Source organism: Dreissena polymorpha, chromosome 4 (genome assembly GCF_020536995.1).
Source record: "Dreissena polymorpha isolate Duluth1 chromosome 4, UMN_Dpol_1.0, whole genome shotgun sequence".
NCBI lineage: Eukaryota > Metazoa > Mollusca > Bivalvia > Myida > Dreissenidae > Dreissena > Dreissena polymorpha.
In genome coordinates, this window is record NC_068358.1 from 93604757 (window position 1) to 93620416 (window position 15660).

The 15660-nt window shown below is 34.9% G+C and overlaps 2 protein-coding genes across 2 annotated transcripts; one reads left to right on the plus strand and one right to left on the minus strand.

Moving 5' to 3' along the window:
- The first annotated feature begins 1119 nt into the window (after positions 1 to 1119).
- Positions 1120 to 8776, plus strand: LOC127878622 (putative nuclease HARBI1). The gene is made up of 7 exons (XM_052425148.1): positions 1120 to 1135; positions 2872 to 3075; positions 3337 to 3437; positions 4194 to 4426; positions 7081 to 7234; positions 7919 to 8019; positions 8566 to 8776. Exons 1-7 carry the CDS (start codon positions 1120 to 1122, stop codon positions 8774 to 8776), a joined length of 1020 nt encoding a protein of 339 aa, XP_052281108.1.
- A 2346-nt stretch (positions 8777 to 11122) lies between these two features.
- Positions 11123 to 11734, minus strand: LOC127878623 (NF-kappa-B inhibitor cactus-like). The gene has a single exon (XM_052425149.1). The coding sequence runs from the start codon at positions 11732 to 11734 to the stop codon at positions 11123 to 11125; it is 612 nt and encodes a 203-aa protein (XP_052281109.1).
- Between the last annotated feature and the right edge of the window lie 3926 nt (positions 11735 to 15660).

Here is a 15660-nt window from a genome sequence, read left to right on the forward strand (position 1 = left end):
AACAACACCTATTGTTAAAAGGTTTTCTGTTAGCTGTGGTGGTCGATTTCCAGGTTCAATTAATGAATATTGTTCACATCAATTTCTTGACAGAAAGGCCCAGGATAATTGCCACCATCCATTCTTGTTGTCTGAAATAACACAAAACATATTTTTTACAAACTATAAAAAACAAAAAAAACAAAAAAAAATTACTATCTTTTTATGAAATAGCGTCCCTAATAATCGTTATAATTATTGATCTTCGTGACAGTTTATCCCAGGATAACATAATTGATAGTTCAATGTCATAAAGGAGCCCTTTATCCGATAATAACCCCCATAAACTTGACTATTTTATTTGGGCATTCATGGCTTGAAATTGTTTTAAAAACTTTTGATTTTGCGATTTTTGAACTTTTGGTACGAACCAGTTCGGAACAAAACCGAAGTTTCGTACCCATTGAAAATAACGAAAAAACAAATATTATATGCACAAATTCTTCACTACAACTTCATTAAACAACACATAAAATTGTATTCTCTAAAATATGACCGTATTTGTGCGTAAAATAAGGAAGGTTTAAAGTTGATATGCGTAAATGGGTTTCGCATTTCCTTAAAACGAACGTAATGAAAAACGGATGTGTTCGATTCATGTTTTGCGTTAGAAATCGTTATATACAAAACTCTTGTAAAATATTGCGATATTGATACTGTAAGAACATGCACGACCTATGCCAACGTACCGTGTAAGAGGTATATACTAGAATTGACAGATAAATACGAAACCCTGCAACCTCCAACACACACTATTTACTGATTGATGGTTTAATGGCGATACAATTTATTTTAAAATCGATGATGCGTTATTGTTTTTATTTAGAAACAAGGGTAAACACATTCCACACGTGACACTAATGTCGTCCTAATAACCACCATCAACAAACGGACAGTGCCAGAGGAGCTAAATCTGAATCATGATATTGTATTGCTATTTTCTATTGTATTATATTAACACATATGGATTGACACCAACGTCATAGTTCTCACATACAGTTTTGAGTGCTGCGGACAGCGACCTCACAACATACCTTTTTTATACTTAAGTTGGTATTCTTATAGTTTAAATTGGCATTGATGCCTGCTTCCAAGGGTAAGCCACGGATCAAACAATCATTTTGCAATCCAGCTAAATTTAGTCTAATTTTAACAATTAAAATTCAGTTGCCGTAAATTTGAAGTTAGCCTTTTGTGACAGTTTAAAATTTAAAGTAGCCTCAGTTGGGCATATAATTTTAAAGTCCAGTTGCCGTAAACTTGAAGTTAGTCTTTTGTGACAGTTTGAAATTTGAAGTTAAACTCAGTTGGGTATATAATTTTAAAGTAAGCCTTTGTGACATTAACTGTTTGCTGGTAGGTTGTCCTAAAGGCACAATTTGCTTGACGGACTGTTGAATAGAAGTTGTGATAAACACGATGAGTACGGAAACCATGCCAACAAGTCCAAACCGGAGACAAAGACAGTCTAGTCGAAAGTAAATGTAGAATATTCATGAAATAAAAGTGTTTTCAAGGGTATAATGTTTTATGTGTTTTTTATGTCGATGGAATGTCGGACAACGAACCTGCTTTGGTGAAATCCGAATATACAAAATATAAAAATTTAGCTTAGAAAAATGATGCAAGATTTCTTATTTGGTCTTACAGGATTTCACCCGGGGGTACGTTGTCCGGCAATCGGTTGTCCTCCAATCTCACAATAACTATATTTTACGTCTTCATTGTTTACTGCGAACAATGTAGTCGAATTGTGAATGTATGAACTGTTATACCTACCTTTATAGTGATGCATACTGTTTAATTGTTTTAAAGGCATTTCATGCATCTTATCTTGTTTTGTCTGCAAAACGACATTACGCCATCTAGATAAACATTGTCATCACGTATAAAACCTTTCAAAAATTTGAATGATAACTAGTTTGTATTATTATTCAAAGCATTTGGACCAGGAAGTCGGCAGTAGAGTTCATAATGCACAAAACGACCTATGTAACGTACAAAACCTTCATAATACGAGTAGATTTAATACGGATGTACTTTATTAAATGTTTACTTTGATGTTGATAGTATTTGTTTTACGCATCTCTTTACTTTACTGTCCAGGAATATCTTTACACTGAAAAAATACCAGACAATTGATAATTTATATAACCTGTGACTACTTTTTTTCTCTTCCATATGGTGGGCCATATCCATTTTGAATGTATAATTGTCTGTACTATGTGTCTTTATTTCTCAACATTCTATGTAAAACTAAAATAAAACCGAGTATGTGATATAACAATAAAATTAATATCTCATATTCACACTCTTTTATCGATTATCGAGAGGGGACCAAGAAATACTGTTGAATTACAGTCTTAGAGTGCGTTTCACTAAGATGCGTACGCAAATAGTCTCCGTAAATATTTGCGTACGCAAATGTTATTCTCAAAAACGCGTTTCACTAAACAGCGTAAATTAACGCTGTGCGTAAATTCTGGCGTACATTTACGTCACATATGTACTTCGCGTAAATCAGAAAAATTGGCGTAAATCTGGAAGTGTCGTGGCTGCCATTGCTGAAGCGTTCGCAGTACGCGAGATTCGTCCTCGAATATTCCGAGCACGAATCGACACCTTAAGCTATCTGAGCGAAAAGCAAATCGTTGAGAGGTATCGTCTGTCGACGGAGGGTATTATTTACCTCGAGGAGTTAATTCGTGCCGATTGCGAGCCTATGAGTGACAGGAGTCACTCACTGAACGTCAGAACAAAGGTCGGTGTACGTTGTCTTTTCGAACATGAATACCATATTATATATTATAATCCTTTTTTTGTGCAATTTAGTACCACATAACCGACACCTGTTTTCGTTGTTATTTCCCTTGAATACACGGACGCCATATTGTTGTGAACGAAAAGCTGATGTAGTATCTCCACAATTTAGTTTGGAATTTTATTCTTGTTTGTTTCTCTATCTAAAAAATATAAGTCTTAACATTATATACCGTAGAACATGCACGAAATGCATTGATTCATCTGCTTCTTATGGTACGAGTTTATAGACCTTCAGTTGAATTTTTTTTTGAAGAGTAACTGATTTTGACAATGACATTTTTTTGTGTGTGTTATTTATTAATATTATTTACAAACAAACTTGTGTTTGTGTAGTCCCATTTTATAGTTATTTCTGAACAAACGTGGATAAACTATTGTTCAGGAAATTTAATAAAGGTTATATATCACATAAGTAATTTTGAGAGACAATTTTTATTAATATTTTGTATTGGATTGCATGGGTCTCTTTTTCAGCTCCTAGTAACACTACGTTACCTTGCAAAAGGAGATTTTTTAGCGAAGTTGGAGATCTCCATGGAGTCAGCAGGAGCTCTGTGTGCCGGTGTATTCAACAGGTATGTCTTAACCCTTTGCATGCTGGGAAATTTGTCGTCTGCTAAAATGTTGTCTCTAAATTTCTAAAATAAGCATTTTCTTCGATTTTTTTCAAAGAAAACTCTCTGAATAGCAAACAGTTTGGATCCTGATGAGACGCCACGTGTTGTGGCGTCTCATCTGGATCCAAACTGTTTGCAAAGGCCTTCAAATTCCGGTTCCAGCGCTCAAAGGGTTAAGAAAACTTTATTGTGAAAACGTTCTCCTAAATTAATTAAACAATTTTCAATTAAAAGCTGTTTAATTCTTCTGCGGTTGAAACGCATCATTGCTAAAACGAACTTAGCTAAAGTATGCCACTAACCAGGCTGACATATTCCAACCTACAGCGATATAATGGTTAATGAACGTTTTGCTGATAAAAAATGATTTTATCGGGTTTGTACCCTTAAGGCAAAAAAATGGTTCATGTATACTAATGCACCTCAATGTATGCACAAATTATGTCTGTTTCCAGCATCTTATTTGCATAATTTCCAAAGCTTTATTAATAAATTAGATGCCCTAACATTCATGAAGCGACTATTTATTACTGCTATTTACTATTGTGTAAACTGATATATGTTCTAATGAATTCATTGAAAAAAATGAATTATTTGCATATATGAATAACATTAGCACATTCTTTGTGGAGGCCATCTTCTTCATCAAAAAATAAAAACCAGTGGATTGTAATATTTAAGATTATAATATATGAGACATTCTATAACTTTCAGGTTATAAGTGCCATTAACCGAAACCTGAACAACATCACCTTCCCAACATCTTTGCATGACCTTGCTGCAACAAAACAGAAGTTCCATCGTGTAGCAGGAATCCCGAATGTTATTGGCGCTGTGGATGGAACACTGATCCCAATTCAAGCTCCATCTGAAAATCCTCAGACGTATGTGTGCCGAAAAGGATACCATGCTGTAAACATTCAAGCTGTTGTGGATAGCAGCTTAAGGTTTGTTTATTTTGTTGTACCCCATTGGTAGGGAGAGGGGGGCTATATGTGTTGTTTTCTAAGCATAATGCTTGTGCGTAAATTGTCATCCCTAATCATGGACGACAATTTATGCTTTAACCCATTTATGCCCAGTGGACTCTCCCATCCTTTTAGATTGGATCAATTTATTTCCAAAATAAGGGATGTCTAGTATATTTATTTCTATATTTATGCCCCCCTTCGAAGAAGAGGGGGTATATTGCTTTGCTCATGTCGGTCGGTCTGTCTGTCGGTCCGTCCACCAGGTGGTTGTTAGACGATAACTTAAGAACGCTTGTGCCTAGGATCATGAAACTTCATAGGTACATTGATCATGACTAGCAGATGACCCCTATTGATTTTGAGGTCACTAGGTCAAAGGTCAAGGTCACGGTGACTCGAAATAGTAAAATGGTGATTTGAATGATAATTTTAGAATGCATACGCGGCCAACAGGGCACACTCTGAACAATATTACTGAAGCAACTGGTCTGTAATCCTAAATCTATAATTATCAGTCCAATGAAACATCATCCTTTAAGTAAAATACAGTGGATCAGTAAAAATATTATCAGAATATGAGATTTTTTGTATATTTTGTATATTAAATACTGTGTTAATGTTTAATTTTGTTGATTAATATAAATATAAGCAGGACAGGGGAGGTAATACACTACAGGGGAAACAAATGCAATAAGTTTAAATTTATTGTTACAGATTTGCCTCCCTTGTAATATATTTTAATTTTACCAAATGTAAGGCTAACTGCATTTTTGTAATGCATACTACTACTACTACTACTACTACTACTACTACTACTACTACTACTGCTACTACTGCTGCTGCTGCTGCTGCTGCTGCTGCTACTACTACTACTACTACTACTTCTTGTACTACTACTTCTTGTACTACTACTACTACTACTACTACTACTACTACTACTACTACTACTAGTACTACTAGTACTACTACTGCTACTACTACTTCTACTGCTACTACTACTACTACTACTGCTACTACTACTCTACTACTACTACTACTACTACTACTACTACTACTACTACTACTACTACTACTACTACTACTACTTATACTACTACTACTACTACTACTACTACTTCTACTACTGCTCTACTACTACTACTACTACTTTTACTACTACTACTACTACTACTACTACTACTACTACTACTTCTACTACTAACACTACTACTACTACTACTACTACTACTACTACTACTACTACCACTACTACTACTACTTCTACTACTACTACTACTACTACTACTGTTTCTTTTGCTACCACCACCACCACCTACTACTACTACTACTCTATTTCTACTACTACTACTACTACTACTACTACTACTACTACTACTACTACTACTACTACTACTTCTACTACTACTTCTACTACTACTACTACAACTACTACTACTTCTACTACTACTCTACTTCTACTTCTACTACTACTACTACTACTACTACTACTACTACTACTACTACTACTACTACTACTTCTACTACTACTACTACTATTTCTTCTGCTACCACCACCACCACCACCACCACCACCACCACCCACATTGACAAAAAACGTATTCAGTGACAAAAAACGTATTCACACAATTGCTGCTACTACAACTGATAGCCCATATAGGGGGGGGGCATGCATGTTTTACAAACAGCCCTTGTTAGAATATTACTTACTACAATTCCTGTAAGCAAACAGCGTAGACCCAGATGAGACGCCGCATCATGCGGCGCCTTTCTGTCTACGCTGTTTGCAATGTCCTTTTTTCAGGACGCTAGGCATGAATGGGTTAATTGAATTTATTGTTTAAATGATGTAAGAGACATATAATCTTATCGAAAATCTAGTTAGGCGAAAAGTGTCCTCCCTGATTAGCCTGTGGGGACTGCACAGGCTTATCTGGACTGACAATTCACGCACATGCATTATGCCCAGTTTTCTCAGAACGCCACAAATATTGCAGTCACTCTGTCATGGGAAAGAATTACATCGATATCTCCATGGTGGAGGTCACACTTTGTACTAATTCCTTAGAAATGCCATTAATTAGCTTCTCTTTTTTTGTGAAGACAACATGCAAAATATTCTGTTTCAATGTGTCATGTGGAGGTATTCATCACGTCTATGAAAAAGCTTTAGTTTTGTTTTGTTCCCTTAGAACCAGTTTCAATAACGACATAGATGTTTGTATTTAAATAAAATTACATTACTAATTGTATTAACCTTTTTCATATAGTTATAATAGTTATGTCTTTCTTTTTTTTTTAAATAGTCAACAATAAAGTACATCATTAACTTAAGGGGCATATTGACAGTATTAACCTATATAAATGCTAACATTAAGTATAGCACACAGTCCAATTTTTACTAATATAAGAAAATGAGGAACACTTCTTTATTGATGAAATAATTATTACAACAACTTAAAACGCCTAAAAATATTATTCCCAACACAATTCGAACTCTAGCTCAACGTAACTTCTAATTTTCAATGAATATTTTGTACACTGAAGTATTGTTAAAAGTCCATTTTAGTCTGTTAGCATGCGGTTTGAAATGCACTTTTAAGCATTTGATACATTGTCATAAATATGCACAGGTTTACCAATGTCAATGCAAAGTGGCCTGGTTCAACACACGATGCCACAGTATTTGATAACTCTTCACTGAAGGACCACCTTGCTACCAACAAGCCAGGATGGCTATTGGGAGATTCTGGTTATCCATTGAGAGAATACCTGATAACACCCAAGGTATTTTCATGGATTGTAGGTTTTTGTTATCTTCTTGTTGTATTAAAGGGGCATACTGACGGCTTATGCTCTACAATATTATCAACAATAAAATAACCTTTTGATCAGTAATTGAAATTAATGGAATTTTGTCAGTACAGAGCTATTTTCTCAGCAATTATTGCATGGTATGTAATTAAACTAAAATAAATGTGAATCATCATAATGCGGTGGTTCATTACATAAATTTTGTAGGGCTCGACTTCGTATTTCAAGAGTACTGTCCTCTTAATTGATTTAAATTCAGTATTTTTTTGGTGTTCATTTCTAGAGTTATGGACCTTTAAATGACTGATATTGAGCATTTTGTCTGTCTCGGCTGTAGTATGGAATTTAATGAAATTCAAACTAAATGTGTATTATCATCCTTAGTGTATTCAGGATGATTATGTCTTTTCGGAGTTGTACCTTTTATTGATTACATCTAAAGAACTTTTCATTCGGCGGCGGATACCAAGTAAATGAATTTGCTTGTTTATATGGAAATAAACATTTCCATTATTTTTTTTTTAATTTCATAATAACATTCTCTAAACATTTATTTATAATTTTTAATTTGAAAAATATTTACAATAGATTATTCAGATTGTTTATGAACTACTTTGCAATTTTCAATGGTTGAAATGAATTTTCCATATGTTTTAGAACAACCCACAAACAGCACAAGAATTGCAATTCAATGGGGCTCACAGCCGAAATCGAATTTGTGTTGAAAGAGCATTTGGACTTTTGAAGGCTAGATTTAGGTAAATTTGAGTGTTTGTTCAAATTGCATACTTAGTATAATTTAAATAAGTATTCTGTTTTTCTTAAAATTGTGTAGCTTGGCAGAATTAATGTCAGTGTTTTTCATGTTGATTTATTTACATGTATCACTATTTTTTAACTCTTTTTTTTAAAGCAATTTAAAATAAAACGGGTACGTGTTATGCATGCCAATAACTATTGTTATCAAATAAGAAATATGGTAAGGATTGTATTTAAATCTTAAGCTTGAGTAGCCGGTCAAAATTGCAGGATTGTATTGCTTTATTTGATTACCATAGAACTATATATTTACATATTTCAATGACAAAATCTTCCAAATGCCCTTGAAGCATTGAATATTTCTGTATATTTCCAAAATTAGCACAATTCTAATTATGAGAAAACGGTCAAGTTTAAAAAACATGTTCAAAAAACAGTAAATTCTTTCATTCTAATCTCTACTTGGGAGAGTAAAAAAACGGTTGGGTCAGTTAGAAAAAATTAGGGTTTGCCATGTTAGTGGTAATATGAAAAAACAATTTCAGGTGTCTGCATAGAAGTGGTGGTGTCCTTCCATTCCGTCCTGGCAAGTGTATGGAGGTGGTGTTGGTGTGTGCCAAACTCCACAATTTGTGCCTTGACCTCAAGATACCTTTTGACAATGAAGAAGAAGTGGACATTGATGAAGATCCACAGAATCTGTATCCTGAGGGCAACAATCAGCAAAGCAGGCAGAGAATAATTGCAATGTTTTAAAGGATATGTTCTTATTACATGCTTCATTGAAAATTTAAAGTCAGTCGAATGATACACCTGCATTGTGTTCTGATTGACTAGGGCGTATCATTCGACTGGCTTTTAATTCCCACATGGAATTGTAATTATTTGGTTGATGTTGGTGATTATGTTCAGCAAGTGGAAATTTACCTGTTTCACTATTGATTAAGGAAAATTAAGTATGTACTTGTAATTATAATTGTATGCCCCCTTTAAAAAAAGGGGGTATAATGTTTTTGGCCTGTCTGTCTGTCTGTCATTGTGTGTGACTGTCCCAAACATTAACCTAAGTTAGAGTTTTGTCATAACTTTTGCAGTATTGATCATAGCAACTTGATATTTGGCATGCATGTGTAACTCATTGAACTGCACTTTTTGAGTGGTGCAAGGTTGAAATGGTTTCAAGTCATTAACTACAAATACTGGAGTCCTGACGATTTATACTCTACTTAACACTGATTTAGCATAACAAATGACAAAAGGGCATCCACAGAAGTATGGATCTTCTTCAATTCCTCCAACTTCTGCTCTTCAACCTTTCGCATCCTCTGCATTTCCTCTATTTTAATTCGCTTTAGTTCGAGCTGCTGCTCTTGTAAGTCCATGTAAGATTTTTTTCGCAATTAGTTTTTTTCCAAAATTCATCATTTTCAATTAGTTTTTTTTCCTACAATGAAACCATGTAGAAAAAAGTGGCAGAACGTGTATTATTTACAGCTTCTCTATGTTCTGTACTTTTGTTGTGCTTGACTATGGTGTCTCTTTGAATGTTGCACGAGCCCTCTCTCGCCCAGACAGACGCTACATTGTGTTTTATACAAGGAGAACACCTCAAATGAATATCGGCATCCGAGCCTTCAATCTGTAACCAGGGAAAGTCATTTTCCATGCTGAGATCTGTTTTTGCGTGATACCGCGATGTTTGGGTTTGGAGATCTTTGATTCCACCGTTTTTGACACTATATAAGATAATAGACTGCCAACAATAGACTTTGGACTTTGATCTCGTCGCGAAATGAAACTAAGTATACTTGGCGCTGTCACCGAATGAAGTTTCTTTTGAACACGTCCACGCTTTACAGCCGCCATGTTCAATTTTGTAAACAGAAGAGCGGAAACGTAAATGCGAATATTATTGGTTAGAATCAACTAATTCGCGGACACGGTATTGGAAATCTGGTTATCATTTAAGTTTCGCTGCGCAGAAGTCGGAAATTCTGTACGATCAAACAGCCGGTCATAATTCGGATCCGTCTGTCTCAATTCGTTTTGATACGATGGATTTTGATTTTCTTTTCGTTTTTCTTTCAAAACAAATCGTAATAACGATAAAACGATGCTTATCTGGAGCTCTGTTAATTTATGTATTGGTCATTGTACATAGAAAAATAGAATATAATAGTAATTACACGAATGAAAGCTTCGAATAGTACCGATGAACACTTGAAATTCCGATAAAATTACACAATAACAGACAAATGCTTTATGAAATACACACATGCATTGTATGTAAAGTATACATATGAACATAATTACATTTACTTTTTCATGTTCATTGTAAAACACCAAAATATATTCAAACGACGTATTTATACTAAGACAATTATACAATAACGTCCCATTCCCAAATAGCACGAACAACCGCGGAATTTATGGGGCAGCCATCTATTTTATACTAAAAAACAACAAGTCATATGAACATGTTTGCTGGGACTGAGATTGATATAATGCGATATAATACTGATAATTAGGCTGAAAATACAAAACAATGATTTGAAATCGTATATAAATGAACAAAGACCTCCTTATAAAAATAAAATTGGCTACATGAATACAAAAAAGATATACTTAACAACGTGAACCATGCAGTAATAACCATTGACTACATTAAATATGCATACCATTTGCAACATGTTTCATGCAAAAACAACATGAATAGATTGACATTAATTAAAGACAACAATTGAAATATGATGTTAACAATACAACATGACACCTGGGACAGAAATATACATGTATATTCAAGATCAATCGTCACGTGGTATCTAGCCTATCTCCGGACGACCTGAGTACAACCATCACTTGTCAATAGCAACTGATCCGTTTGGAATACTTAATAAAGTGTATGCTTTACTAATAACGCGTTGGACCAAGGGCACAGTTTACAGTTAAACTGTAAGTATGACTAGAACATATATACATGTAAGAAACCGAGTGCAGAATTAGTTTATAAGGAACCCTATTCAAGGGATATGTAAAAGGAAATGAGGTAAATGTGAATTCAACAAAAAGATAAACTAACGTTAACAGAAACATATTGATACTTCAATCTGTGTCACTGTGCACAGATTCGGTGCCATGTTTCGCGCCTGCAGCCGCAAGGATCGTGTATACCCCGTCCTGGTGATGGTCACGCGCAAGGTCAAGAGGCGTGTACCCGCTGTACGTCCGTGCGTCTATATTGCACGATCTAACACTCATTAACGTCCGCACCAGTTTGACGTTACCGCTAATACACGCCATGTGAAAAACAGTTCTACCCGCTTTCCTCTCAATTATGTTTAAGTCTTCGTCGCGTTCGATGAGGAGTTGTAATATGTCCACGTGTCTATTCATGACTGCAAGATGAAGACAGGTCAAACCATCATAGTTCGCGATATCGAAATCCTGTGGAATGTTTTGATAAGGTATATCGAAAGAATGGCATTGGATTTCGCGGTTTCGCACTGGCTCTAACAAACAACGAGCAATTTCGTACAAACCATCACGAAAAGCTATATGAAGCGGCGTATTTCCGTTCCTATCGACTGCCGTGACGTCTGCGTCTGCGCACACCAGCTGCCGCGCGATGTTCATTTTGCGCATTATAACCGCCAAATGTAGCGGCGTTTGAAAGAGTTTGTTTCGTATGGACAGAAACGTACACGCTGGGGCCATTTTGATAATTATAGTAATCAACCACAGCTTGTCCAAAATAATTGCAAGATGCAAAGGCGTATCGCCGTCATCGTCTTTTTTAAACATTTCTGCAGTATTACGCACGATGTCCTGTTGAAGTACATTATTGACATTCACACTATTAACATATTGTTGTCCATTAGCTTGAGTCTAGTTCATCAGACAGCGTTGTCACCGTTGGATATTTGTCCGTCGCTGAGTATGGATCAGTTGTTACTTCTGATGACGGTGATTCGTCTGCCCGAAGGCAATACTCCTCCTCCTCTGATATTTGCCGGGCATGCGTTGGCATGGCTAATCTGGATTTCTTGACATTGTGGTGCGTGCCTTCCATATTGAAGTTCAAATGTGGTTGGTTGCTTTTCGTAGAACGTCTCCAGTATCTTTATCTATGTCATATAGATTTACTTTCTGAAATATATAACATTGATAATTAGTAACATTTGTTAAACGTGATCATTTAAATACCAATACCATCACAAAGGCGACAGCTACACTAATCGTGTTGAGCGTAAAAGCTATTTTCGAAAATCATAATTATTGAAAGAAGTTGTCCTCTTTGACCCGTGTCCGTAACTATTATAGACATGGTCCCAAATCTTGATCAACTAACTATAACCAGAACACAACCATGGAGAATCGACCGTTTAATGATTCAAATATAGATTCAAATCAATATATATTAGAACTATTAAATAGACATGCCAAAATATGTTAAATCATTATTTACGTTACAAAGCCCCTTGTAAAGTCAGTCAATTGAACGCATTCATCTCAATTTTTTACCTTTCGGTGCGACTAATAATAATGTTTACATTAAACGTGGGTTGTAATGATTTGACATTTTATCTCAAGGTTACTGGGACATAGATTGTAAGTTTCTTTGTTGGGAGCTATCGGATAAACATCCCACATAACAACTTAAGTCTGCACGTGTGACGCGTCCGGCCTAGTTATGCAATACAAGGCGGGGGAGTAATTACATGTAACTCGAAACATTAATTATACACTGAACAACACTCTATCTTCAAGGGGCTCCCGAACTTCTATATTGGACACTCGGATGTATGTACTTAAACATTCTAAGCACCGGCTTGAGCATTAAACGGCTTGAGCATTGTTACATAAAAATGTATACAAGTTTGTGCTTAGTTGAGAACTTGCCGAAGTTGTTTTATTAAAATAAAAAAGTCATGCTTCTAGTTTACTTTTTCATTATTGAATGCATTGAAATATGTGTTGCAACCACCATTTCATTTTTATTTTCTTTAATATCATTTGTCATAACCAACAAATGGAAATTTATAATTGTAATGTTGGTAGATAAATATCCGTTCAGACGTGCACGTGCGCATTTAATGACCGATACGTGCACATGTGGAGATCTGCAGTTACGCACGTTAAGACTTGCTCGAGGAGACCAGTACACGCGCACGTTCGGAAAACAATAGTTAGGATGTCAAATTCATGCCACCTTAAATAATATCGTATAATATCACACTGTATTTAAATATGTGTTCGTTGCTGACTTAAGTGAAATAAGCGATCCAAATTACCGCTACGTTTAACTAAAATTGTATTTGCTTATAACTAGACAAATATTGCACAATCTGTCGCAATTTAGGATTGTATAACTCTTTAGCCAATTAAGTGGTTAAAATACCTAATCATAAAATATATTTGAGGACCGTAATCACAGTTTATTTGTCGTTTAAGTTTCACTGTTGCTATGGTAAACAAGCTCCGCACTAAATGATGATATGGTTTGTTCTTCAACTAGCAAATTCATAACTGGTCGATGTTAGTGTTATTGTATAGGCATTTCGTATGCGCTTCGTTTAATGTTTTTAGGGAATAGGACATATGTCTGTTGGATGCTTATTTAGTAATACGAATCTATGAAGAAAAAAACACTCACGAAACAAAACATTAAAAGAATCATTTGACCAACTGTGGTAGTTTTTTTATACATATTTTGTGTCAGTTTGTATTTGTCACAAAAATCCACTATATTTTTTTTGCTGTCATAATAATACGGTTAATACCTGTGATTTGAGTTCAAAATTGAAAATAAGACATAATCCTTATTATTAAAGGCCTTTTATTAAGTTTGATACACAAAATTAACAGTAAGTGTTATCACTTGGTTTACTTAACGAAATACAGTAAAAATGGTGTATTTGTTCAATTCATAGAACCTGTCACTGAAATATCCCTCAAGTTTACAGCAATACATGTATGTACATCTAAATGAAAAAAAAATGATACTTTTAAAAATCAAGTAATCTCGCAAAAATGAACATATAGTTTCAAAATTGATAAAATGGAAACTTGGAATAAATAAACAAAGATATATTAAAAACACCATCTATATCATAGTATATGAGCGACCAATACAAAACCTCAATTAACAACGGCACATATGATACAACAAACTTAAACGTAAATAAAATACACAAATTAGTAGACAAAATTCTTACCACGTGCTAACCATGCTTGTTTATGACAACTGCTTACAAAAGTTGTATTTATCTCGTCTGCACTTGGAGATCGTACTCTTTCGACTAATTTCGGTTTATTCCGGAACAATCCGGTAGATCGACGTACGCAGTGAATCACCATTTATATATATTTATAGAATCCGAGTTTGTTTTATTTCTGTTGAAATAATGGGATCCCAGGATGTTCTATGTTTTAATGTCGAATGATCGTTGATTAACTGCAATAAATAACGATTTGCAGGTCTGATGTGTTAGTAATTAAATTTGATATGTGTTCCAAATACCTATTCCGAAGTGCAGGAGTGTCGATAAAAATATTTCACAGATTTTGGCATGTTTTGAAGTTTGTCATTAAATGCTTTATATTTATAAATGTTATCATTGGATATAAAAAGCTCCAGAAAAAAATCAAGAATAAAATAAGAAAAAAAATGTTACCCTCAGCAGAGCTCGAACCACTGACCCCTGGAGTCCTGAAGTAAAAGGCCTCACGCCTAGACCTCTCGGCCATCCTTCCAGATAAAATGTTATGTGTATTTTATACTTCATAAAACCAATCCTCGTAATTTGACAAAATATAACGACAACAACAGAACTATCCAAATTATAAATTCGTTTCGCGTTGCAACGCTTTATAATTTTCGGGTTTTTCAATCGTCAAAAGATGCATATAATGGCTATTTTAGAGCATGGTAAATGTTCAGTATTACTGTTTCCTCACAAATATCATAACTTAAACGTAAATTTGCGAATCTGAAACAACTTCTTTCGGCATAGCTGTATAAGCCAGCTTTTCACCTTAACTAACCTTTGTAAGTGTCCAATAAAATTCAAATAAAATTTCCCGCGGCTAGATACGAATGAAAACACTTCATTTTTTCAATTGGCTGATTTGAACATACAACCAGAACATTGGAAACATGACCGCGTCTTTGTAACAATATTTTACTGCGTTTTCAGCATGAAACAATTTTTATTTGTGAGCTGGCTCACAAATAATGCAGACGCAAAATTTCAAATCGCTTCGGCTTATCTACGGGGAGCCTAACTACGCTTTACACATGCCGTATCCGCGCGAGAAAGAGTTGTATAATTTATGAAAGAGGTTTGAGTTCTCCAACCATATTCATTCACAAATGGAAATATTATACGAATATCGTATTAAATGTAATAGTTTCGAACGGAGCTTATATAGAAAATCAATCAATAAACAATGATTGTATTATACCTGTCGCGGAAGAGATTGTTTATGAATGAATAAAATAGTCCACTTTCTGCTACGTCTTCATGACGTAGTATTTTTGCTCAGTTCATTCATAATTTGAGGCTATTAATAGATGCGCCTGTCGATAAACAAAGGAGAGTCCGCTTGCACGGGTGATAACAACGCAATATGTTACGCTT